This window comes from Elephantulus edwardii, unplaced genomic scaffold (genome assembly GCF_000299155.1).
Source record: "Elephantulus edwardii isolate Elephantulus edwardi_28Jun2011 unplaced genomic scaffold, EleEdw1.0 scaffold00048, whole genome shotgun sequence".
Classification (NCBI taxonomy): domain Eukaryota; kingdom Metazoa; phylum Chordata; class Mammalia; order Macroscelidea; family Macroscelididae; genus Elephantulus; species Elephantulus edwardii.
In genome coordinates, this window is record NW_006399798.1 from 13,207,892 (window position 1) to 13,231,330 (window position 23,439).

The window sequence follows — 23,439 nt, forward strand, 5'->3', positions numbered from 1 at the left end:
GCGCTCATTGTTATTGGATATCTTCGAGTGAGAACTGACTCCTAACTGACCCTCCAGCAGGTTTTCAGAGGCAGTGAATTCCACAAGAGGAGAGTACTCATCTTTCTTCTGTAGAGCAGCTGCTGGATTTGAACTGCCTACCTTTGCCTTGGCAGCATATTGCCTTACCACTAAGCCAGCAAAGCTTCCATGGTGTTCATTAGCTTTACAATATATTTTGTAATAGCCCTTAAGTCTCCAGGGACTGTAAAGGGCCAATGTAGTGTTAAGAACTGATCTGCTTAAAGTACTCAAGAGCAACGGTGTCTCTCTGGAGACTAAGGTCCACCTGATAGAGGCTGTGGTCTTTGCAATCACTTGTTATGAATCAGAGAGCTGGACAATGACTAGGGAGGATAGAAGGAGAATTGATGCCTTTGAGCTGTGGTGCTGGAGAAGAGTACTGAATGTACCACGGACTGCCAAGAAAACAAACAGATTCATCCTAGAGAGGATTAAACCAGGCTGCTCCTTGGAGGCAAGGATTCTGGGGCTTCGTCTGACATACTTTGGACATGTTGTAAGGAGAGAGAGGTCTTTAGAGAGGGACATCATGCTGGGGAGAGTAGAGGGACAGCACAGGAAGGAAGACCCTCTATGAGGTGGGTTGATTCAGTGACTGGGGTAATCGGGATGGGTGTGTCAGAGGCAATGAGATTGGCACAGGACAGAGCAGAGTTTAGGGCTGTTGTAAATTGGGTCACTATGAGTCGCAAACGACTCGACGGCACATAACAACAACAACAACTGCTTCTTGAACAATATTCAACATATACCACCCCACCCCCTGAGAAAATTTAAGTTCATGTAGAAAATATGGACTACCTGAAAAGCAAACAAATCTGTCTTGGAAGTACAGCCAGAATGTTGCTTAGAAGCAAGTATGATGAGACCTTGACTTACGTACTTTGGACGTGAACGATGCTAGGAAAAGAAAGCTCTGGTGGCATGCATAGTCTGTAGGGAGTTGTGTTGTTAACTCAAAGACATGGGTTTTGAATCCTCCAGCAGATTCACAGCTGAGATAAGTAATCCCCTCCCCCGCTATATATATAGCCTCTAAAAACCTGCTGGTGGTTCAGTGATGAGTCAACAATGAGAGAGGCAGAGAGACACAGAGAGAAAGACAGAGAGACAGAAAATTCTTGCTGTGTAACAAGAGAGCTCTTTTCTAAAGCAGAAAATACAAATTACACATAGCTAAGATAGGGACCTACATTATTACAAGTCAAAGCTTTGCCAAATGGTCACCTGCTCCATGGCCCAAGTGGAATTACTTACCTCAAAATAAATGACCAAAGAGCCAATCAGAGCATATGGTGGTATCAGTAAGGTACACAGAAATAGTTCAAGTAATTCATACGTTCTTTCATTAATAACAGCCACTGTGAAGATGGTGGTCTAAAATGAAAAGCACAATGATGGTTCTCTAAAAATGACATTTCTCTAAAAAGTATCAGCTAGAACTTTATGATGTATGGAAAGGGTTAAAAGCTTTTGCTTTTGAATTCTGCCTCATTCTCCAAACCCTATTGCCGTTTCCCCTTGCCGGAATTTAAATGCTGCTGGATTAGGAATGTTTTTAAATACAGAAGCATGCTCCTCAAAGCAAAGGAGCTTACAAGTCTACTGGAGACCTGGTAAAATTCAGCCTTTAAAGGGGAAATTGTTTTTCAAATCTCTCTCTTTCTCTTTTTCATCATTTCACAGTAAGTGATAGACATCTTTTGAGGTTTCCGTATACAACTGTTTCTTTCCATAACTGCATGATATTCCTTTAAATGATATACAATTAAAACATATGTTCTTATATTTATGTGAAAATGATTTTAAAGTAATACGCACCATATCCATACTTACAATTACGAAGGCAAATGACCAAGAGCTCCTGTTCTTTTTCTCTTTGTGAAAAAGGAATGCTATCACGTATGACAAGAAAACAAGAGAGAAGATATATCCAATTGCACACAGGATCTGTGAATAGAAATATTAAAATCAGATCCAATAAATGCTGCCTAGAAAAGATTTCATATTCAAATCTAAATTCTCCAGAAATACACCAGTACGCAGGTAATTTGAAGCTCTATGCTTTGTAATTCACTGTATTAAGGCAAAAGAGTCTAAAATAGTCATCTTGTAATTCATCTTTGATTATGAATTAAGACAAAAGACACTCATATTGTAATTTTGGCCACTTACTTGCACTAAGCTTTGAATTTCAAATACTAACGCCACTGGGATGAACATGTAGTCCAATATGGGCATCAGAAGGAAGAACAGGATACACAAAGGTATATCCACCAATGCCTGCCCAAGCCAGTAAGCAGAAGGGTAGAGACCGGAAATCCGTAGCTGGGAGTATGCTTTTTTCTGGCAGAGAAATAGAAGACATATTAAAAGGTAATGGAATATTTGGGAATTGAAATATTGTAAGCATGTATTTACAAAAATATTCATTTTCACTTTCTACGAAGATGGCGCCGAAAGCGAAGAAGGAAGCCCCTGCCCCTCCCAAAACTGAAGTCAAAGCAAAGGCATTAAAGGCCAAGAAGGCATCCTGAAGGGCATCCACAGCCACAAATAAAAGAAGATCCGCACGTCACCCACGTTCTGGCGGCCTAAGACGCTGAGACTCCGACGGCAGCCCAAATACCCCCGGAAGAGCGCTCCCAGGAGAAACAAGCTTGACCACTATGCCATCATCAAATTTCCCCTGACCACTGAGTCAGCCACGAAGATGATAGAAGATAACAACACACTTGTGTTCATTGTGGATGTCAAGGCCAATAAGCCCCAAATTAAACAAGCTGTAAAGAAGCTCTATGACATTGATGTGGCCAAGGTCAACTCCTTGATTAGGCCTGATGGAGAGAAGAAGGCCTATGTTCGACCTGTTCCTGACTATGATGCTTTGGATGTTGCCAACAAAATTGGGATCATCTAAACTGAGTCTAGCTGGTTAATTCTAAATACAAATGTTTTCTCACCAAAAAGAAAAAAAAAAAGAAAAAAAAAATTCATTTTCCTATATCCCTTTAGGGAGCTCTGGTGGCTTAGTGATAAGGAATCTCACTGCCAACGCAAAGCTGGTTGTTATGTGCCGTCAAGTCGCCTGCCACTCACAGAGACCCTATGTACAACAGCCCTAGACCCTGTACTATGCTATGCAAGTCTCACTGTCTCTCACACAATTACTCCCGTTACCGCAGTCACTGAATCAATCCATTTCATTGAGGGTCTTCCCCTCCTGCGCTGTCCCTCCACCCTCCCAAGCATGACGGCCATCTCCAAGCACTGGTCCCTCTGCAACATGTCCAAGGTATGCAGTTCAAAACCATCAGCTGCCCTGTGGAAGCCAGATGGGAAATCTCTTCCCATGCAATTTACAGCCTCTATGAACTTGTTGGAGGGTTGGTTCCAACTCACCCGTAAACACAACATACCCTCTTTAAGAAATACTGTGTTGGTTCAGCAATTTGTCCTGATGCTTGTTATTCTCTTCCTTCAGATAGGGAGCTCTGGTGGCTCAGTGGTAAGGACGTGCTCTACCAATCCAAAGGCAGACGATTCGAATCCACTGGTTGCTTTGGGAGAGAAAGATGGGCAATCTCCTCCCATGTGATTACTGCCTCTGAGAACTCCCTGGAGGCTCAGCTATGAGTCTTTTCCAAATTGAGGTTACATAACGACAGCTTGAGCTATATGCACATCTCTTGCCAGTCATCTATTCATTCTGCAGTAAACGGCATAGTGACTTTATCTTCCAGAGGAGAAATGCTCTATGTCATCAGCTTGTGTTGCCTCAAGGAGATGATCCCTCACGTTTGCTCATCAAACTCCACTTTCTTTTGATACTGTAATGGCCTGCGTGTTGCACAAAGTTTCAACAGACAGAACTGCACAATTCCTGCTCCTCTTGAAGTGTAGGTTGAACATAAGTAATTGACTTATACTATGATTGACATTATTTATGTTGCACATAAGGTAAAAATGATTGCCCATTATGTTGAATATAAGATAAAAACAATTAGCTAAACAAAGAGAGGTTGAATGATCAAGCCATTTTCAGAAGATCATAGAGCCTGAGAGTGGAAGAGCCAAGATATGAACACAGGAAGATGGGCTTGAAAATAAGACTGAGTAAGAGTGAGAAGAGAAAAGAAGTAGTCATGATGTAATTGCATAAAAGTCAAAGAAGAATAGTTGATTTGCCAGGCTGCCACAGAGAGGTATAGTTTAAAATGAGGGTGAAAAGAAATGAAAACTAGTACATTTATTTTTTTCCGTTTTTTATTTTTTATTGCTTTACATATAAAGTTTATAAACATTGTGTCGCTCACTATCCCTCACTCACGCTGTGTTTCATAGAATCATTTCCATTCATTGTATTTTATAGAATCAATTACCATTGTACCACGCCCATCATTACCCAGCCTTTCCAGACCCCTGATGGATCTTTCCCATTCCCTTTGCCCCTCCCTCTACCCATCAAATTGTGCAACCCTATGATGTCCCCCCTGGCGACCCTCACTCCTCTGCTCCCTTCCCTCTTGCAGCCTCATACACATTTTACTAGTTATCTACTTTTACAAAATGGTCTTATGCAGTATTTGTCCTTATGAGACTGAGCTTATTCACTCAGCATAATGCTCTCCAGTCCCTTCTACATTATGTAGTAATTTCAGAAATTGTTGCTTCTGAGTGCTGCATGGAATTCCATTGTGTGAATGTACCACACTTTCTCAATCCATTCAATTCTGGTTGGACATTTAGACTCTTTCCATGTTCTTGTGATTGTGAATAACAATACTATGAACATTGGTGTAGGATTCTCTGTTTGTGCCTTAGCTCTAATTTCCTCAAAATATATTCCTAGTAATGGAATAGCTAGATCATATGGAATTTCTATGTTCTGCTTTTTAAGAAAACACCAAACTCCCTTCCAGAGTGGTTGTACGATTTTATAATCCCGCAGTAGTGTATTAGAGTTCTTGTCTAACCACATCCTCTGCAACATTTTTGGCTTGCTGTCCTGTTAAACTTTGCTACTGCTACTGGGCTGAGATGGTATCTCATCGTAGTTTTGATTTGCATCTCTCTTATTGCCAGTGATTTTGAGAATTTCTTCATGTGTCTGTTGGCCATCCAAATGTCTTCCTCTGTGAAAAGTCTTTCCGTGTCTTTTGCCCATTTTGTAATTGTGCTATTAGTCTTTTTCTTGTGGAGACCCAGTAGGATTCTGTAAACTTTTGCTATGAGACTCTTGTCTGAGATAGTATTTCCAAATGGTTTTTCCCCAATCAGTAGACTTTCATTTCACCCTGTTGGGAAGTTTTTTGATGCACACAAGGATTTAATCTTTAGAAGGTCTCCTTCATAAATGTCATCCTCTCTTGGTTGTATATTTCTGGCTGTATTTGTCAGCCTCTTCATATCATAGGCTAGGCCTTCCAAGCTTGGTTCTACTTTGTCTCTTGTAATCTTTATAGTCTCTGATCCACCTTGAGTCGATTTTTGTGCCCGTGTTAGCTGTGGATCCTGCTTCAGCTTTCTGCAGGTAGTAGTCCAGTTTTGCCAGCACTATTTGTTGAAGAGGTTGTTGTTTCCCCATTTAATAGGCTTTATTTCTTTGTCAAATATCAGTTGCCCATAGATAGGAGGGTTAATTTCTGAGGGTTTTATTCTGCTCTATGGGTCTATGTGACTGTCATTGTACCAGTACCATGCTGGTATTTTTATTACAGCTTCATAGTAGGTTTTGAGATCATGGAGTGATATGCCTCCTATTTCATTCTTGGTTTTCAGAAGTGCTTTGCTTATTCATGGTCTCTTTTCTCTCCAAATAAATTGTCAGTTGGCTTTCCTATCTCTTTGAAAAAGAAATTTGGCATCTGCACTGAGATTGTGTTAAACATGTGGATGGCTTTTGGTAGAATTGTCATTTTCACTATATTATGTCCTCCTATCCATGAATAAGGAACATTTTCCAATTTATTTAGATCTTTTATTGTTTCTCATAGAAGAGTTTTTTTCATTTTCTTTGTAAAGTTCTTTTATGTCTCTAGTTAGGTTTATTCCTAAGTATCTTCTTCTTTTCTTTCTCTGTGCTTTCTTTGTTATTGAAAAGGAATCTGACAATTTTTGAATATTGATTTTGTATCTTGCCACTCTACTAAATTGGTCTATAAACTGTTAACATGTTTGTTGTGTTTTGGGGTTTGGTTGTTTGTTTTCTTTTTGTTATTATTGTTGAGTCCTTGGAGATTTCTGTGTGTACTATCCTATCATCTGCATACAGTGACAGTTTCACCATCTCTTTGCCAATCTGGACACCTCTTATTTCCTTCTCTTGCTGTCCAATAAATTTCTTGAAGGTTCAGAAGACCTGACGGAACAAAGCAATCATCAGTTGGTGACACTAAAGACACTGGGATGCCAGGAAGGACTTCCTTGAATTTTATACATAAGCTTCTCCCAAATGAAGTTTTAAATGACAATCTTTTCTAACAGTCAAACAAAGTTCTGTAATTATTTGTTCAGGGATGTCTAACCTTTAGAATCTCCTGAAAGGTGGAAAATATCATTAAAATAAAACAAACAAACAAACCGTGTGTGTGTGTGTGTGTGTGTGTGTGTGTGTGTGTGATTTCCCATTTGTTTTTTTTTAAATCTTGTTCCATACAGTCCTTTATTTACATTATATTTTGTTCATTTATATTGTGGGTTTATTTTATTTCCTCCCTATCATCCCACCAACAAATACTTTCATGAAAACCATCTACTTAATGCTTGCCTCATGCCCTAATATCCCCCATTTGTCATTTGCTGATTTGCCCATCTCTATCAAACAGGTCTGGCAGCCGAGTGGTAAGGAGTTGAACTGCAATCCCGAAGGCCCCTGGTTCGAATCCACCAGCTGCTCTGCTGGAGAAAGGTGGCCAGTCTCCTCCAATTTGATTAAACTGCCTCTGAAAACCTGTTGGAAGGTCTGCTATGGGTAGGTTCTGACTTGAACCTACACCAACATTGAACAGTACTCTGAAGAAACAATCATGTCCCTTTTGTTGAAGAATCAACTTTGTTCAACTTGGAAACTTCAAGCACCTGTATCCATAAGCATCGTCCTGTCCAGAGCAAGCCATCAGGTTGTACCATTAAATCCTAGTTCACAGCACAGAACATCTTCTCTTCATCTGGTTGGGGTCTGGTCAACTCATCCCCAGCCACCTATGGCTAGGTTTAGATGGGCATCAGCTGCAAGCACATGCAGGAGTCCACCTTTCTCCCTGCATCCCAGGCCTCTTGGTCTCCTCACTCAACCGTAGACTCCACATGGGGCCAAGTCAAGTCAACAGGCCAGGGGTCCCCACAACGTCCTTGGGTTCTCTTTGTAAAAAAGTCAGAACCGAATTGTAGCTGATCCTTCAGGAGGTTTGCAGAGGACATAAATTACATGGGAGGAGATTACTTATCTATTCCCTGTGTAGCCCCTGATAGGTTCAAAGAATCACCTTGGAAAAAGGGAATGTAATTATGTCAATATAAGTGCCTGTAAAGAAAACTCCAAGTGATATACCAGCTAAGAGTTACAACTCTATTAATCAATGGTATCACCTAAGTTGTACTTCCTGAGAACTAATTTTTTAAAAAAGATAGCGTTTTCAAACAATTTATTATTTTAATTTGTTTGATTGCTCAATGTGTCAAGCACAGAATTAGATGGACCATGTAAATGAGCTTCCCCAACCCCAACCATGAAGGGACTCCTCTAAAGCTGAAACCCACAGAGGACTCGGCTACTCTCCTTACTTTGTAGTCCGTGATGCTACTCATCGCAATGTAAGGTGTAATGTAGACTATTATTGGTATCCAGAGGAAGGCACCATTCATGAGTCCGAACTCGATAGCCTCGATTTCCTAAAATCAGGAAGAATATTGTGAGCTGATGGTAATTGGTCATCTGGTTCATCTAAGCTTCTTTAATTAAATCACACAAGCAAATGAACTGGCCTACCACTCAACACACTTCCCAAGGTCCCATTTGAAATGCCTTAATCACACTCTCAAACCTGTGTTGAAACAACTTGCATTTTGGACATGTGTCCTGATTTGCTTATGAAGAAACATATTTGGCCACCTTAGCAGATTTAGGCTTAATAACGAGTAAGGGAGGCATGGAACTCCCAATTATCAAGCTTCATGGCTATTATAGTCTTTCCTTTTCCTAGGGAATAGAGATAGTGAACTGGAAACATCAAACGCGGAGCCCACTGCCAATGAGTAGATTCCACCGCGTGGTGACAATCAATTGGATTTCCAGGTGTGTAAGTCTTAGTGGAAGGAGACTGTTTCATCTTGTTCCTGTGGAATTTCTGGTGGACTCAAATCACCAAACTAACACTTAACCCACTACATCACCAGAACTCCTAAACTGTCCCTGAAAGGAATATTTTGTCCTTTCTCATAAATTAGTGCCAAGTCAGTTCAATCACGGGGAAGTTATGAAGATTTCCCATTCTTGCCCTGATTCTGCATCTGATACATGAGTTGTTGTTGTTGATTGCCATCAAGTCGAGCGGAACTCATAGTGATCCTATGAACAAAAGGCCTGAAGACTTTCTGTAACTAACTTCATTTCTCCATGTTCATAGAGTTTCCAGAGGCATGTGGTTTAGGAAGTGGATGCCACTCCTGCTTCCAAACGTGTCTTAAATTGCGAACTCCACCAAACACTGTCCACCATGGGAAGCCGTTATGGCATTTGATCCCCTCAATGGCACAAGGTTCACTATCACAGGAAATCCAGATTACCTCAGTGCAGAAGAGTGCTGTACAACTTAGTAGAATGTTCCTCCAAAATAAAATTACACTAGACACTCAGGCCCAACCGACTTTAAAATATAAGGGTGCTCTTGCTCTCGCTGTCATGCTTGCACTCTCGCGCACTCTCTCTCTTCCTCCTCCTCCTCCTCCTCCCCCTCCCCCTCACCCCCTCCTCCTCTTCCTTCTCCTTCTTCTTCTTTATCTCTCTCTCTCTTTCTACAATTATCATAATTTCATAGAGTTTCCAGAGGTGCATAGTTTAGGAAGTGGATGCCACTTCTGCTTTCAAACCTGAATCAATCTGGGAGCTCCGTGAGTAGTATACTAATATTCTTCCAGAAACCTATTAGATATAAATGAACAACTCAAGCAGGTAGGTGTAAAGAAGAGTGACAGGGATTGGAGGAAATCCTGCAGCTTACACTCCACATAAAGACATTGAATTAAAACAGTTCAAATTCCTGTGTAGGACAGAAAAGTCCTAGTGACGCAGTGGTTACAAACTTTAGCTGCTATTCCAAAGGTCAGTGGTTCAAACAAGCAGCAGTTCTGCAGGAGAAAGTGAGACAATATATCTGTTGTAAAGAATTATAGCTTTTGCAACCCCACGGACCAGTTCTCCTCTGTTATGTAGGATTGTTATGAGTTAGAATGATTTGATGGCAGTGGGTGCTTCCATAGGCTGCAGAGAACCTTGGGCTTTCCCTCTAGCCTTGATTTGCTCTATGACCAGTTGCCTCATGACAATAAGACATCTCAGGACACATTCCTGAGTTTTGGAGTCTTGTTCTTTCTCTCACCTCTTATCACCTTACTGTCACTCTGAACTGCTTGAATAGGAATTCATATGTGGAGGTAAAACCCTGAAAAGGGAACAAAAATAATATCTTGCTAGTCCATAGGGTCACTATGAGTCACCTACAACTCGATGGCACTTAACAACAATAACATCAGCACGGAGAGTGATCAGCTGGCCTCATGGACAGAAAGTGATGCTACCAAGCCGAAGGTGGGTGGCTTCTAATCCGCAGCCCTCAGGCCTTGTTTTTCATTGTGTTTGTTCAAACAGTCATCTAGGTGTGTCCACTTGCCATACAGCGGCAACTTGTGGTTGCTGTGAAGCTGAACACTGTGACACTGATGTGTCAAATGCATTAATGGTTACCCATGGTGACAGTGTTTGGTGGAGCTCCCCGATTAAAACAAGCTTGGAAGCAGGAGTGGCATCCACTTCCGTAATAGCTTGACCCTGGAAACCCTGTGAACCTGGAGAAAGGATGAGTCACAAAAGTGTAGAGGACTTTCACTCATAGGGTCGCTATGAGTCACCCACGACTTGATGGCACTTAACAACAACAACAACAACAAACTATCATTTGTGTTGAGTTCTCTAATTTAGGAAGATCTCAAAAAAAAAAAAAACCCACACAAAACAAAACAAAAACCCAAACCCCTCAATCTCATTGTCATTGAGTTGAAATTGACTCATTACTGACCGTCCAGAGGATTTTCAAAGACTGAAAATGGCAAGGGAGTCCATGGAGCGACTGGTGGATTTGAACCACCAGAGAAGTGCAACTCAGAGCAGTACAACACTGTACAGACTAGGCCACCAAAGCTCCCTATTGGAAGGTCTAGAATTCACCATTTAATTCAATAATTAACCCTTTTAGACATGTTGGAGCACTGGTGGCTTAGTGGATAGTGAATTGTGCTGTCAACTCAAAGCCCGGTGGTTCAAATCCACCTGCTGCTTAATGGGAGAAAAGATGAACAATCTCTTCCCTTTTGATGTGAAGCCTTTGAAAACCTGCTGGAGCGTCAGCTATGAGTCAATATCAGCTGAACAGTAACGGATGAGCGAGACCCTCATGTCATAGTCCATCAATAGCATGCTAAAGTCCTGTTAGAGTTTACCTCCCTACAGTCAGACCGTGTGGGACTGGGCCTGGAGGGACCGACACAGAGCACTGGATAAGAACCCGGTACAGGCAAGCGTAACCCAAGCAACCTTGGAGATATTGTCGGTTCTGCTCAAGAGCATCACAATAAAACAGGAACTGTGATAAAGCAAGTTCCACAAACGTCTTGGCTTCTCAGAGCATTTAAAAGTTCTTTTGTAAGGCTGTAAACCACAGGGGCCAAGCCATCTCTTCCTGTCTGAGCGGCTAGTGAATTCGAACCGCCAAAGCAGCAGTCTTTGGATTAGTATCTCAAATTCCTGTGGACTCAGGGACCCTTTTACATGTGAGGCCTGGAGAGGAAGTCAATCTGTGGGTTCTCGGACTGCTGGTATGGACGCTGATTGCTGGGACCGAGTACTTCCGTGTCCCCACGTTTGGCTGGGTCATGTTCGTGGCTGTATTTTACTGGGTCCTCACGGTGTTCTTCCTCATCATCTACATAACCATGACCTACACCAGGATCCCCCAGGTGCCCTGGACCACGGTGGGCCTGTGCTTTAATGCAAGTGCCTTCGTCTTATACCTCTCGGCCGCCGTGGTGGACGCGACCTCAGTGTCCCCGGAGAGAGACAGCCACAACTTCAACAGCTGGGCAGCCTCCTCGTTCTGTGCCTTCCTGGTGACCACCTGCTATGCCGGAAATGCCTACTTCAGCTTTACAGCGTGGAGATCCAGGACCGTGCAGTGATTTGCCATTTTGATAATTTACAAGGAAAAATGATAGGCTCCTCACTGGCAAGCCCCCCAGCTGTAGGCCTAATGGATGTTTTCAGAGACTTGTATTTAAGTGATGTTTTACATCTTTAGTTAAATTTGTTACCATTAAAGTGGACACGTGTTTGCAAAATTCTGCACCCTAAATGATGAACTCTTAAGTTTACTGTTGATGCATGGATGCCCTATTTTCTTAGGCAATGTATAATAAATAGGTAAATTGCTAATATAAATTATAAAAAAAAAGTTCTTTTCTACTACGCTGCAATCTAGTAAGTGTGCCATGGCATTATGCCGAAGTCTGAAAAACTGTGAGAACTGCCAAAATGTGACGGGGACACAAAGGGAGCACATGAGTGTGGCGAAGTGGCGCCCATCCACTGTCTCCACACAGACTGGCCCAAACTTTCAATTTGTGAAAAATGTAGTGTCTACAAAGAAGAAGAAGGTGAAGTGCAATGAAAGAAGGAAACCTTGTAGAGGAAAAGTTAAACGTGTGTATCTATGTGTGCACGATTTGTGTGGAATATGTAACTTCAAACAGATTGTACAACAAGTTCCTAAAAATTCACGTGATATGATTTCAGCATTTCAAGGATTTCCTTACAAATTTATGAGGGCTCAGCGTACATGAAATAATACTAAACTTACCACAAAATATGTGCTTCTGTCCGTCTGAATGCGCTTGGAAGAATTAAACACTCCTAGCAACCCATTGCTGATGATATCCATGAGGACAGGGAAACAATTCAACTTCTTGGTATTACATGCTATGGAAAACCTGTGATGCTAAGACAAGACACATATGAAGGGTAAGTCCTCAGAAAGCAAAGACACAATTCAATGGCTGAACATGATGAAAAAAAATCTTTCAAATCGATGATGATATGGGCAGTGAGTGTGTTTAATGTGATTACTATCATCATCATCCGTGTTATAGCATTTCATTAACATTTGTTTTATGGTTTTATTGGCCGTAGGTGTCTAGTATGACTCATTGCGACCCTCTGAACAACTGATGTGAACCCTGTTCTATCCTGTGCCGTCTTCACAATCTTCAACACTCTCAAGTCTATTGTTGCAGTCACTCTGTCCGTTCACCTGGCCGCAGGTCTCACTTTATTGGAATATTGAACTCATTTGTGTCAAGTTCAGCAGGTAGGACTTGGGCTTTTGTCTCAAGAAATCAGACAGGCACATAAATCTACTAGGTGAAGAATAAGCATCAATATTAATTCTTAGCACTTGGAACTGTCGTGAATAACAGGCATTGTTGTTGTTGTTATGTGCCATCAAGTCGCTTGCGACTCACAGCGACGCTATGTACAACAGCCCTAAACTCTGCTCTGTCCTGTGCCAATTGCACTGTCTCCGATACATCCATCCCAATTACCCCAGTCACTGAATCAATCCACCTCATAGAGGGCCTTCCCCTCCTGAACTGTCCCTCCACCCTCCCAAGCATGATGTCCCTCTCCAAGGACCTGCCCCTCCTTACAACATGTCCAAAGTATGTTAGATGGAGCCTCAGAATTCTTGCCTCCAAGGAGCAGTCTGGTTTGACCCTTTCCAGGATGAATCTGTTTGTTTTCCTAGCAGTCCATGGTACCCTCAATACTCTTCTCCTGCAACACAGCTCAAAGGCATCAATTCTCCTTCTATCCTCCTTAGTCATTGTCCAACTCTCTGATGCATAATAAGTGATTGCAAAGACCATGGCCTGTATCAGATACACTTTAGTCTCCAAAGAGACACCATTGCTCTTCATTACTTTGGAGAGGTCCTTAACAGCAGATTTTCCCATGGCAATACGTCTTTTAATTTCCTGGCTGCTGGTGCCAAGAGTGTTAACAGTGGAGCCAAGCAAACTAAAGCTGTGCACAATCTCAATCTCTTCACCATCCATCCTGATGCTGCCAATTGGTCTAGCAGATATATTTTAGAGGGTATACAAAGATGTTATTAGAATTTAAATCTAATTTTTAAATGGCATTTTAATTAATTCTTGTAATAGATTGCAATTGACACGAGTTTAAATTGATTATTACGGTGTCACTGTACAAAATTTTAAATGTCCTATTATTACAAATAATATGTATTGTAGATACAATATTTGAGAATAATTGTTAAATGTACTGTTATTATAATAAGAAACTCTGGTGGCCTCATGGCAAGGCATTGCACTGCCAATGCAAAAGCACAGTGTTTGAGTCCATTAGCTTCTCCACAGGAGAAAGGAGGGAAATCTCCTTTTATGTCATTTAGTGTCTCTGAAAAGCTGCTGGAGGACCAACTATGAGTCAGTTCCAATTCAAAGGCACATAACAACAATGACAACATTCTTATAACAGAGATTTAGAGCAAATAACTAAAGTAATACTTCTATAAAAATGGAAAATATCTCCAATTAGACTTTTATGTCTATTGATCCAAGTAAAACACACCCTTTCGTCACCAGACACAATGATGGCACCGTTATACGACAGGTCATCTGTGCCATTTCTAGTTCCAAAAGCATCCACTTCCAAAGCTATGTTCTGCCGTCTCAGGGAATCTATGAAATCACTAATGCTTGACCCTACAACAAAGGTAAAAGAAAAGGTGAAAAGAAAAGAAAATTAATAAATCATTAAAAGAATTTTATCTTTTATTTTTAAAAGTAATTTTATTTTAATAAAAGTAAAAGAAATTGTGAATAAAAGAAATCAATTCAAAGTATTACTTTACAAATAATATTTAACAAAATAAAAAAACTTAGCTGCTGTTACCGGAAGTAAATCACAGTCACATCCTGAGAATTTCATCAGCACAGTAGATAGCATATACTAGGTTTTGGATACTAAAATCCATGATACTATCATATGACAAAATTGCTTTGTCTAGAGCTTAGATATTTACATACAGTTTCTGTCAGTGGGGAAACAGAAATACCACTTAATATCACAGTGCTGGCAAGTATCGATTTTCTATCCTCTTAAGGGTAAGGAATTGCGCTGTCAGCCAGTGAAAGGCAGGGGATTCAAATCCACCAACTGTCTGCAGGAGGCAGATGGACAATGCTCTCCTATGCGACTTACAGTCTCTTAAAGCCCTCAGGAAAGGCAGCTCTTGGCTGGTTCTGACCAACATTATATAACAATAACATAAGTAACAACATGTTGTTGTTATGTGCTGTTGAGTCGTTTTTGACTCATAGCGACTCTATGTACAACAGCCCTAAAGTCTGCTCTGCCCTGTGCCAATCTCATTGCCTCTGACACACCCATCCCGATTATCCCAGTCACTGAATCAATCCACCTCATAGAGGGTCTTCCCCTCCTGCGCTGTCCCTCCACCCTACCAAGCATGATGTCCCTCTCCAAGGACCTGTCTCTCCTTACAACATGTCCAAAGTATGTCAGACGAAGCCCCAGAATCCTTGCCTCCAAGAAGTAGCCTGGTTTAACCCTCTCTAGGATGAATCTGTTTTTATTCTTGGCAGTCCATGGTACATTCAATACTCTTCTCCAGCACCACAGCTCGAAAGTGTCAATTCTCCTTCTATCCTCCCTAGTCATTGTCCAACTCTCTGATGCATAACAAGTGATTGCAAAGACCATGGCCTCTATCAGGTGGACCTTAGTCTCTAGAGAGACACTGTTGCTCTTGAGTACTTTAGAGAGGTCCCTAACAGCAGACATTATATAACAACAGTAACATATGTAACAACATAAATAACATTATATAACAACAGTAACATAAATTCCATACTTTTTGGACCACACCCAGGAATTCATAGACTTATAAAATTGATGCCAAAACCTTCAAAGATCAATGATCTATCTTCCCAAAGATCCTCATGATACTTTTTTGCCATGAGTTTTAGGGCTTAGGAAACTCACAAAAATTAGTATTCCTAAAGCAAAACTCTCTAAAATAATATTTTTATGAAAATTAGTATCCTATTTGTACTATGTATAAGTGCTTTCTTAAACATATAGAAGTTCTTTAGTCTTTATGAATTTTGCTAACTGTGAACTTTATTAAGAGCAATATCTTAGCAGTGTGTACCTTCTGGTTTTGTGTCGTACTCACCTGTCTTATTGATGACCAGTAGGTCAGTCAGGTAATCTTGTGGCGGTTGCCCCGGTGAGAGGAAGTACATACTAGGAGAGAGTTCCCAAGAATATTTTCCTCTGAATGTATCAAACATAGCAAGATCAAAAAACCCGGGGACAAGGCTAAGCACTAAAAACAATAACCTGCATAGATGAAGAGATACAAGAAAAAGAATTCATGTGGACCAATTTTTGTAGTTTTTATTAGTCAAAAGCATGTAATAGCTATAATGTTCAAGATAAATTAGAAATACCAATTGAAGAAATGAATCCTGATTTTCCTCGCTTTGTTTCTTCTAAAATGGTATGTCTTCTACATATCTAACATTGATCTTTCCCTCCAAATAATCTTCCTTGGACGTTAAATTGAGGCTCCTAAAGTTTTCTGGTTACAATTCTACAGCCTTTCTCTCAAATGGTTACTTCTGTCCTCTGTTTCAAGAAAAGATTCTCACCACTGGCCCAAATAGCAGTACTATGATAGATGGAGAAGAGATTGAGGTTGTTACCAATTTCCATTTGCTTGGGCCCAACTCAACACTCTTGCCATTAGCAGTTAAGAAACCAAAAGATGAATTGCACTGGGGAAGTCAGGGACTTCTCCAAAGTGCTAAAGAGAAATGATGTCATTTTAGAGACTGAGGTGCACCTGATTCAGGCCATGATCTTTGCGGTACTTGTTCTGTATCAGAGTGATTAAAAATGACAGAAGAAGAATCTATTCCTTTGAGTTGTGGTGCTGGAGAAGAGTACTGAACATACCATGGGCCCCCAAGAAAACAAACAGGTCTGTCTTGGAGAGGGTAAAACCAAGCTGGTTTTGGAGACAAAGACTTTGAAGCTACATCTCACATGTTATGAGCAGATGACCAGGAGGGACCAGTCCTTGGAGAGGACTTTATGCTTGGAAGGGTGGAGGGACAGCACAGGAGAGGAAGATCCTGCATGAGATGGATTGACATGGTGACTGGAGCAATAGGATTAGGTGTGTTGGAGTCAGCGAGACTGGCTAAGGATGGGACAGGCTTCAGAGCTATTGTACTTAGGGTCACTATGGGTCACTGGAGACTCAATGGCACATAACAACAGCAATACTGCAACCTGTTTATCATCAACACCCAAACTCACTATATTCTGTGTCTCTTTCTTTGCCTGCTTTTTAAAAAAAATTTATTTTAACGAAAGTTTACAGAAACTTTGGATTTCCATTCATTCATAGTTGCACACTTTCCTCCATGTCCACACCTTTCCACTAGTTGCTTTTCACTTTAAAAATTTAATAATAATAATAATAATAATAATAATAATAATAATAATATTTAATTGTTACACAATCCCCCTCCCACCAGTCCATTCCACTATGCAACTTTCATTCTGGACACTTTTCATGACAATATTATCTAATCTTATATTCCTCCTAAACAGTTCTCACCTTCATCTGTTTCAATGCAGTATACGTTATTTATCCCCTCTTAGTTTCACTGCAACTCTGAAGTCAGTCCTATTTTACAACAGTGGCACGATGCAGTATTTGTCCGTTTGTGACTGAGATATTTCACTCAGCATAATGTCCTCAAGGATCACCCATTTTGCATAATATTTCGTGAGCTTCTTATTTTTCAGTGCAGCATAGTATCCCATCATGAGAATAAACCAGTTTCTCTAGCTATTCATTTGTTGATGGGCACTTGGATTGTTTCCAACTCTTTGCTATTGTGAACCAAGCCTCAATAAACATGGGTGTGCATATATCTGCCTGGGTGGCAGTTATGGTTTCTTTAGAATGAATTCCCAGTAGTGGAATTGCTGGGTCAATAGGTATTTCTATCTGTAAATCACAACACATTTTTTCACTGGCTTGGACTTAAAACCCCATTATCAATAATTTATCACCTTTAAGTCTCTTCTCCCAATGGTTGAACATTTCTATCATTATGAATATAAATTTCCTTCAAATCTTACTCTCTTTTCTTCTCTGCAAGTTTGAGCCTCTATTCTTCCTTTCCAGAGGTCTTTTAATATCACCCATCGTTTTTATTGCCTCCAATATATAACTTTCACTAAATCATTTTATACAGTTAAACAATTAAGCTTATTTACAATGTATGCTAATTTTCTGAAGATCCTTTTCAAAATTCTAAATTGTTGTTATTATATGCTGTCTAGTTGTCTGCGACTCATAGCAACCCTATGCACAACAGCTCTGAAACCTGCCCTATCCTGAGCCAGTACCACTGACTCGGATACATCTACCCCCATTACCCTAGTTACTATGTCAATACATCTCACCAAGGCCTTCCTCTTCTGCATTGTCCCTCCACCCTTCCAAGCATAATGTCCTTCTCCAGGAATGGTCCCTCCAGACCATATGCACAAAGTATATGAGATGGGGCTTCAAAATAATTACCTCCAATGAGAAATTTGGTTTCACCCTCTCCAATACAGACCTGTTTGTTCTCTTAGCCATTCATAGTATGTTCAAGACCCTTCTCCAGCACCACAACTCAAAGGGATTGATTCTTCTTCTGTCATCCTTAATTATTGTCCAGCTCTCTGATGTATAGGAAGTAACTGTGAAGGCTGTGGCCTGGATGAGAAACACATCTCTTGATCTCCTGACTGGGGTTCCAAGTGTATTGACTGTAGATCCAGGTAAGATGAAGACATTGACAATTTCAGTCTTTTCTCCATCTATCATGATGTCGAGGCCTTCGAGTTGTGGTGCTGGAGAAGAGTCTTGAACATACCATGGACCACCAAGAAAACAAATAGGTCTGTCTTGGAGAGGGTGAAACCAAGTCTCTCCTTGGAGGCTAGGATTTTGAAGCTCCATCCCACATAATTTGGGCACATGGCCAGGAGAGATGTCCTTGGGGAAGGACATCATGCTCAGAAGGGTGCAGGGGCAGTGCTGGAGAGGACGACCCTGGATGAGATGGATTGATACAGTAACTGGGGCCATAGAGGATAGGTGTGTTGGAGTCACTGAGGCTGGCTCAGGACAAGATAAGCTTCAGAGCAGTTGCACATAGGGTTACTATGAGTCACAGGCAACTCAATGGCATATAACAACAGCAACCTATCAGTCCAGTGGTGGGAATTTTTGTTTTCTTGACGTTAAGAAACCATCCATACTGAAGGCTGCTGCAGAGTTTGATCTTCTGCAGCAAGTGCTTAAAGTCACCTCACTTTCAGCAAGCAAGTTCGTATCATTGGCATAACCAAGGTTATTGATGACTCTTTCTCCAGTCCTGATGCTATGTTCTTCTCATAGAGTCCAGCTTCTCAAATAATTTGCCCAGGAGTGGCATCCACTTCCTAAACTACTTTGCCTCCAGAAACTCTATGAACTTGGATAAATGTCGATAGTCGTAGAGGGATTCAGGCCTTTTGTTCAGAGGGTCGCTGTGAGTTGTACTCAACTTGACGGCAATTAACAACAACATATAGAATGAATAGGTATGGAGAAAGGATACAACCCTGATGCACACCTTCCTTAATTTTAAACCATGAAGTTCCCTTGCTCTGAATTTCTAAGCTTAATGCTATCTAAGTGTTCATCTTCTTTTCACTGGTTAGCTTGAGATGTTTTACCCCTCTACCTTAAATTCTTTTTTTTTTTTTATAAAAAAATTCTTGGCATTTAATTCTCTTTCCAATGAGAAACTAATTAGACAGTTCTGGACAATAAAAGTATTTACATGCTGAATACAAATTAAAGTTAAGAAAAAACACCTTCGTTACATCCATTTTCTAGCTGAGTCATTTTGCATTCCCAGCACTCAGCTTCTGCCTCATTTTTCTTTGCCGTTTGTACACCCTTTTCTTCCTTGCTTTCAAGTCAACCTTCGGCTCTGGTTTTACCCACTCGATTTCTACCGGTTTCTCCTCAGCAGGCGTAGCGAAAACATCTGCAGTGGGGTCGTGTGGAAGCACTGTCTTAGGCTCTTTCTTTCTCAGCTTCTGCACGTCTTTCACTTGCTGCTTCTCTCTGTATTTTGCAGCTGTGATGGATCTTATGATACGGCGATGCAAGTTTGGTGACTGGTAGTGAGGATTTTCGTACAGAGTTGGTCCTCCAAAGCTTCCTTTGAAAATCTTTATGAGATTTAAGACAAAACAAGGTCCTATTTCTACAAGAGCAGCATCTTCCTCGATGATCTGAAAGTTCCGAAACCATATCCTGTTATCCAGAATGGTGAAAGTAAACACATGGTCCACAAATGGCTGACTTTTGGGATGATACCGGGGTGTACAAAAGATCTGAATTAACAGTTCCTTTAACAAAGCATAATGTGGCAATTCATCAAATGCATCTACCTTAAATTCTTTTCTCCCTTATATAACATTCATTCTCTGACATCCATATTTGGATATAACTTCTATTTTAGTAAATGTTATTGTTTAGAGGAATGTCTATTTTGACTTATACTTATTTAGTGTTCATCTCACATCCCCTCTTCAATGGTGTCATCTCATGTCTGATTTATTTATGTATGTTTTGTAAGCAGTAAACACAATTTGTGCAAAAGTTTCCATAGATAGTTATGAATGAAAGAGTCATGTCTGCAGTAGGCTTGAGCAAGAGGGTGATAGTTATGAAGAGGCTGAGCTATGTGAGAGGGTATGAACCATGCAATGGATTCCAGACGGTAAGTTTTTACAGGACTTCCGCAGGGCTAGGAAGCTCTGGTCACCTAGGGGTAAGATGCTGTGCTATAATCCATAAGGTGAACAGTTAAAATTTACAAGCTTCTTCATATCAGAATGATGGGCAATCTCCTCCCATGGGATTTATTGCCTCTGAAAACCCAGTGGAGGGTTAGTCCTGACTCAATGGCACATAAAAACACAGGGCTACATGAAAGATACAGGGTAAAGCTTTAGCAGGAAAGCCCATATAAATTTATTTCAGCAAATACACACGAGGTTTTGTTTTTAATGCTTTGCTCCCAGAATTAAGTTTGGTACAGCAGCAAAACAAATTGGAAACATTTGCATACTCACAGGACTAGAAGGCTTTTTCTTTCATTCTTTAATTTTAGGAAGCGAACTTTTGCAATTGCCCAGAACTGCTGCCTCCACAGACACATGGCACTGATTTCTCTCTTTGTTTCATTGAGCGAAGAAATCACTTGCTCCAGGTCAACAAGGCTCCCCGTGTCTTGTACCTCATTGCTTTGCACCTGTTCCCCAACTTCAATGTCTAGAAAACACAAACTCATTAGTTTATAAGGTATCATTTTAGGGGTACACTATTTAGCTTTTAAAATGCTCATTATTTTGCTAAATGGAGACAGAGTTAGAGATTGTTGGGCAAATAGATAAGTACATTTAATGCATATATGAATGCATATATATGTAATATGTTACAGCAACTGCTGAAGAAATTAAAAAGAAGAAAATATTATATACTAGAAGACGATCTTGTATTTTCTAAAAAATAAATTTTTTGTCTGTTTTAAAAGAGTTTAATTAATGAATAGAATAATTAATGGAAATAATGAATTGATAATGAAGATAAATGAATGAAAGAGACTCATAGGAGATAATCTAGAAAAATCTTTTTATTTCAAAAGACAAATAAACTTAATACTTCTGACCAAAGTGGCATAAATACATAGAAGAACTTTCTCACAATTCTCCAAGAATTTGAAAGTAATAAGAAACATTTTAAAACATATAGCAATGGCAAAAGGAAAGCAGAAGTTGCTTCCTTTTGAAGAGAGACATAGAAAAACAGATTAGCTGTAGACTTCATTGGAAAGCTTCATGTACATTAAAAGATAAATGTTGGCACTAAGAAAAAAAAATCACGTAAGTTCTAAAGTGCATGAAATAAGAAGAGAAAATAGTCAATACGATTAAAAAGATAATAAAATAACAAACATAAAACCAAAAGAGAACAGTAAGCAGAGTCAGATGACAGTAAGCCCGAGTGAGAGGGTTAGCCTCGCAGAAATCAGAGGACATGAGAGAGTCCTTCTCAGGGAATATCAACTGGAATAGACAGCAGATGTTTTAAGAAGAACAGAATCCTGAAGACATGGCTATACTACCTGCAAAATTCTCCAAGAAAAGTTTCTGCCAACCTAGAAGCTTGTTTTGCTCTTCTCTGGAGCTCTTTTGTTTTTGTTCGGTGCTGTCAAGCTGACTACTCCTGCTAACAACCACATGAATAGCAGATTGGGGGGCCTGACCCTGTTCTCTAAGCTCCATTCTGTAGCCACCACACGGAGACTTAGGCCATATTACACACGTGTTGTTGGCTCCGTGAGGACCCAGTCTTCAACACTGCTGAATTCTACATACTTAGTGAATGCCTGGTACCAAAAAATCAAATCAAATCTAAGCTGGACAGCAGTGCGGAGCCATAAGGGGAAAAGACAACAGAGAGACATCTCTTCTCTGCTCTAAGTTTCTGCAAGACCATTGAGAATCATGTCATGGTTTGTGCTGTGGAATCACTGCTGACCGATGATAACCTCACAGCAGTGCTGAACCTACGTTATGCCCTCAGTCCTCGTAACCTCCATCATAGAACCTCTAAAATGACTTATTTCCTTCACACATAATGTTTGAAGACAAAATACTGCATGGAAAGATGAAATAAAGGGTTGGGGTTTGCCCCCCCCCCTTTTTATTCTTTCTTTACCTGATTCACCAATAGCTGATTTTCCTTCTAGTTTCAGAAACACTTCATTCAAAGTTGTCATGGAAACACCATAATCCTCAATGCCCTGGTTAGAACATCTGTCAAGGTCCCTGTAAAGATCTAACAGCAGGCACAAAAATGAATTAAAATAATGCAACTTGTAATAAAGTTGGTAACAACAGCCTTTTAAAAAATAGGAAATACGTGTGATAGGCTGAATATATTCAGCCTAAACAAAGCTGTGATGCAAACGTTCTTTTCTTTCTAAATTGACCTATAGAATACATTCATTTCCAGGCCCTTGTTGTCTACCTTAAAACTCTTGGGGAATGAAACAGCAAATTGGAAAACTTGAAGGAGTGGTCAAGATAGTTGGTAGCAAAGCTTTTGTGTTTGCAACACAGTTGTGAAGTCTATAATATTTGCTACCACACAGGTCACTCATAATTATCCTTCAACTACTTAGAGCATTATAAGTCACATTGTTCATAAAGCGATGGGCGTGTGTGGACCACTCCCATCTCTCCTCTTCAACAATTTGCTGTTGTTTCTCCCATCTCTCCATGTTCTGACTGTACTGTCATTTATGTTGGAGACAAATATCACAAATGTTCCTCTTAATTGCGTATGTTGGGAATTCCCTTCAGATGTAGCATTTCCATGCCTCCGTTTATGTGTAAGTAATGTGGAGATAATTCCAGGAGCTAATATTAGAACAATGATCTTTGATGGTAAAATGGCTAAGCACTCAGCTTTTCAAAGTCAGTAGTTGGAATATCAATGACTGGGAGCTCTGGTGGCTTAGTGGCAAGAAGCTGCACTACAATCCCAGAGGTATGTGGTTCGAATCCACCAGATGCTCTGCTGGAGAAGGAGGGACAATCTCCTCCTGTACCAGTCAGATCCGATTTGACGGTACACACACACAAAATAACAAAATGAAATAAAAATTAAAGAAAAATAAAACATCAATCAATGAGAGAGAGAGAGACCTGGCAATTATTCCCATAGACATTACAGCCTAAAGAGATTCCATAAGGTGGGTCTACTATGTTACACGGGGCTGCTAAGAATCAGAATAGACGACAACAAGTATACATGGATTAGAACTAAGCTCAGCAGTATTCTTATAACCACCATCAACCTT

General features: G+C 40.4%; 3 protein-coding genes across 3 annotated transcripts in view; 1 reads left to right on the plus strand and 2 right to left on the minus strand.

Annotated features, from left to right (window-relative positions):
* The window catches only part of ABCA9 (ATP-binding cassette, sub-family A (ABC1), member 9), a 77,482-nt gene that overhangs the window by 23,079 nt on the left and 30,964 nt on the right, over positions 1 to 23,439 (minus strand). Inside the window, exons 17-25 of the mRNA XM_006886254.1 lie at positions 22,293 to 22,412; positions 20,645 to 20,843; positions 15,615 to 15,781; positions 13,985 to 14,118; positions 12,192 to 12,329; positions 7,849 to 7,956; positions 2,239 to 2,409; positions 1,900 to 2,013; positions 1,321 to 1,440 (exon numbers count right to left, since the gene is read on the minus strand). Coding sequence (XP_006886316.1) covers positions 1,321 to 1,440; positions 1,900 to 2,013; positions 2,239 to 2,409; positions 7,849 to 7,956; positions 12,192 to 12,329; positions 13,985 to 14,118; positions 15,615 to 15,781; positions 20,645 to 20,843; positions 22,293 to 22,412 — 1,271 coding nt within the window. The remainder of the gene's footprint in view (positions 1 to 1,320; positions 1,441 to 1,899; positions 2,014 to 2,238; positions 2,410 to 7,848; positions 7,957 to 12,191; positions 12,330 to 13,984; positions 14,119 to 15,614; positions 15,782 to 20,644; positions 20,844 to 22,292; positions 22,413 to 23,439) is intronic.
* Positions 9,219 to 11,514, plus strand: LOC102850282 (CKLF-like MARVEL transmembrane domain-containing protein 8-like). Its single transcript, XM_006886299.1, has 2 exons — positions 9,219 to 9,235; positions 11,115 to 11,514. The coding sequence occupies exons 1-2, from the start codon at positions 9,219 to 9,221 to the stop codon at positions 11,512 to 11,514; spliced, it is 417 nt and encodes a 138-aa protein (XP_006886361.1).
* LOC102850696 (ribosome biogenesis protein BRX1 homolog) lies at positions 19,400 to 20,111 on the minus strand. The gene is made up of 2 exons (XM_006886300.1): positions 20,090 to 20,111; positions 19,400 to 19,974 (listed from the first exon to the last, which is right to left on the minus strand). Exons 1-2 carry the CDS (start codon positions 20,109 to 20,111, stop codon positions 19,400 to 19,402), a joined length of 597 nt encoding a protein of 198 aa, XP_006886362.1.

Coding starts and splice junctions, on each gene's coding strand:
- LOC102850696 (XM_006886300.1), bottom strand. CDS start 20,111: ATGACACCATTGAAGAGGGGAT. Junction 19,975..20,089: donor GACACCATTGAAGAGGGGAT/GTGAGATGAACA, acceptor ATGTTATATAAG/GGAGAAAAGAATTTAAGGTA.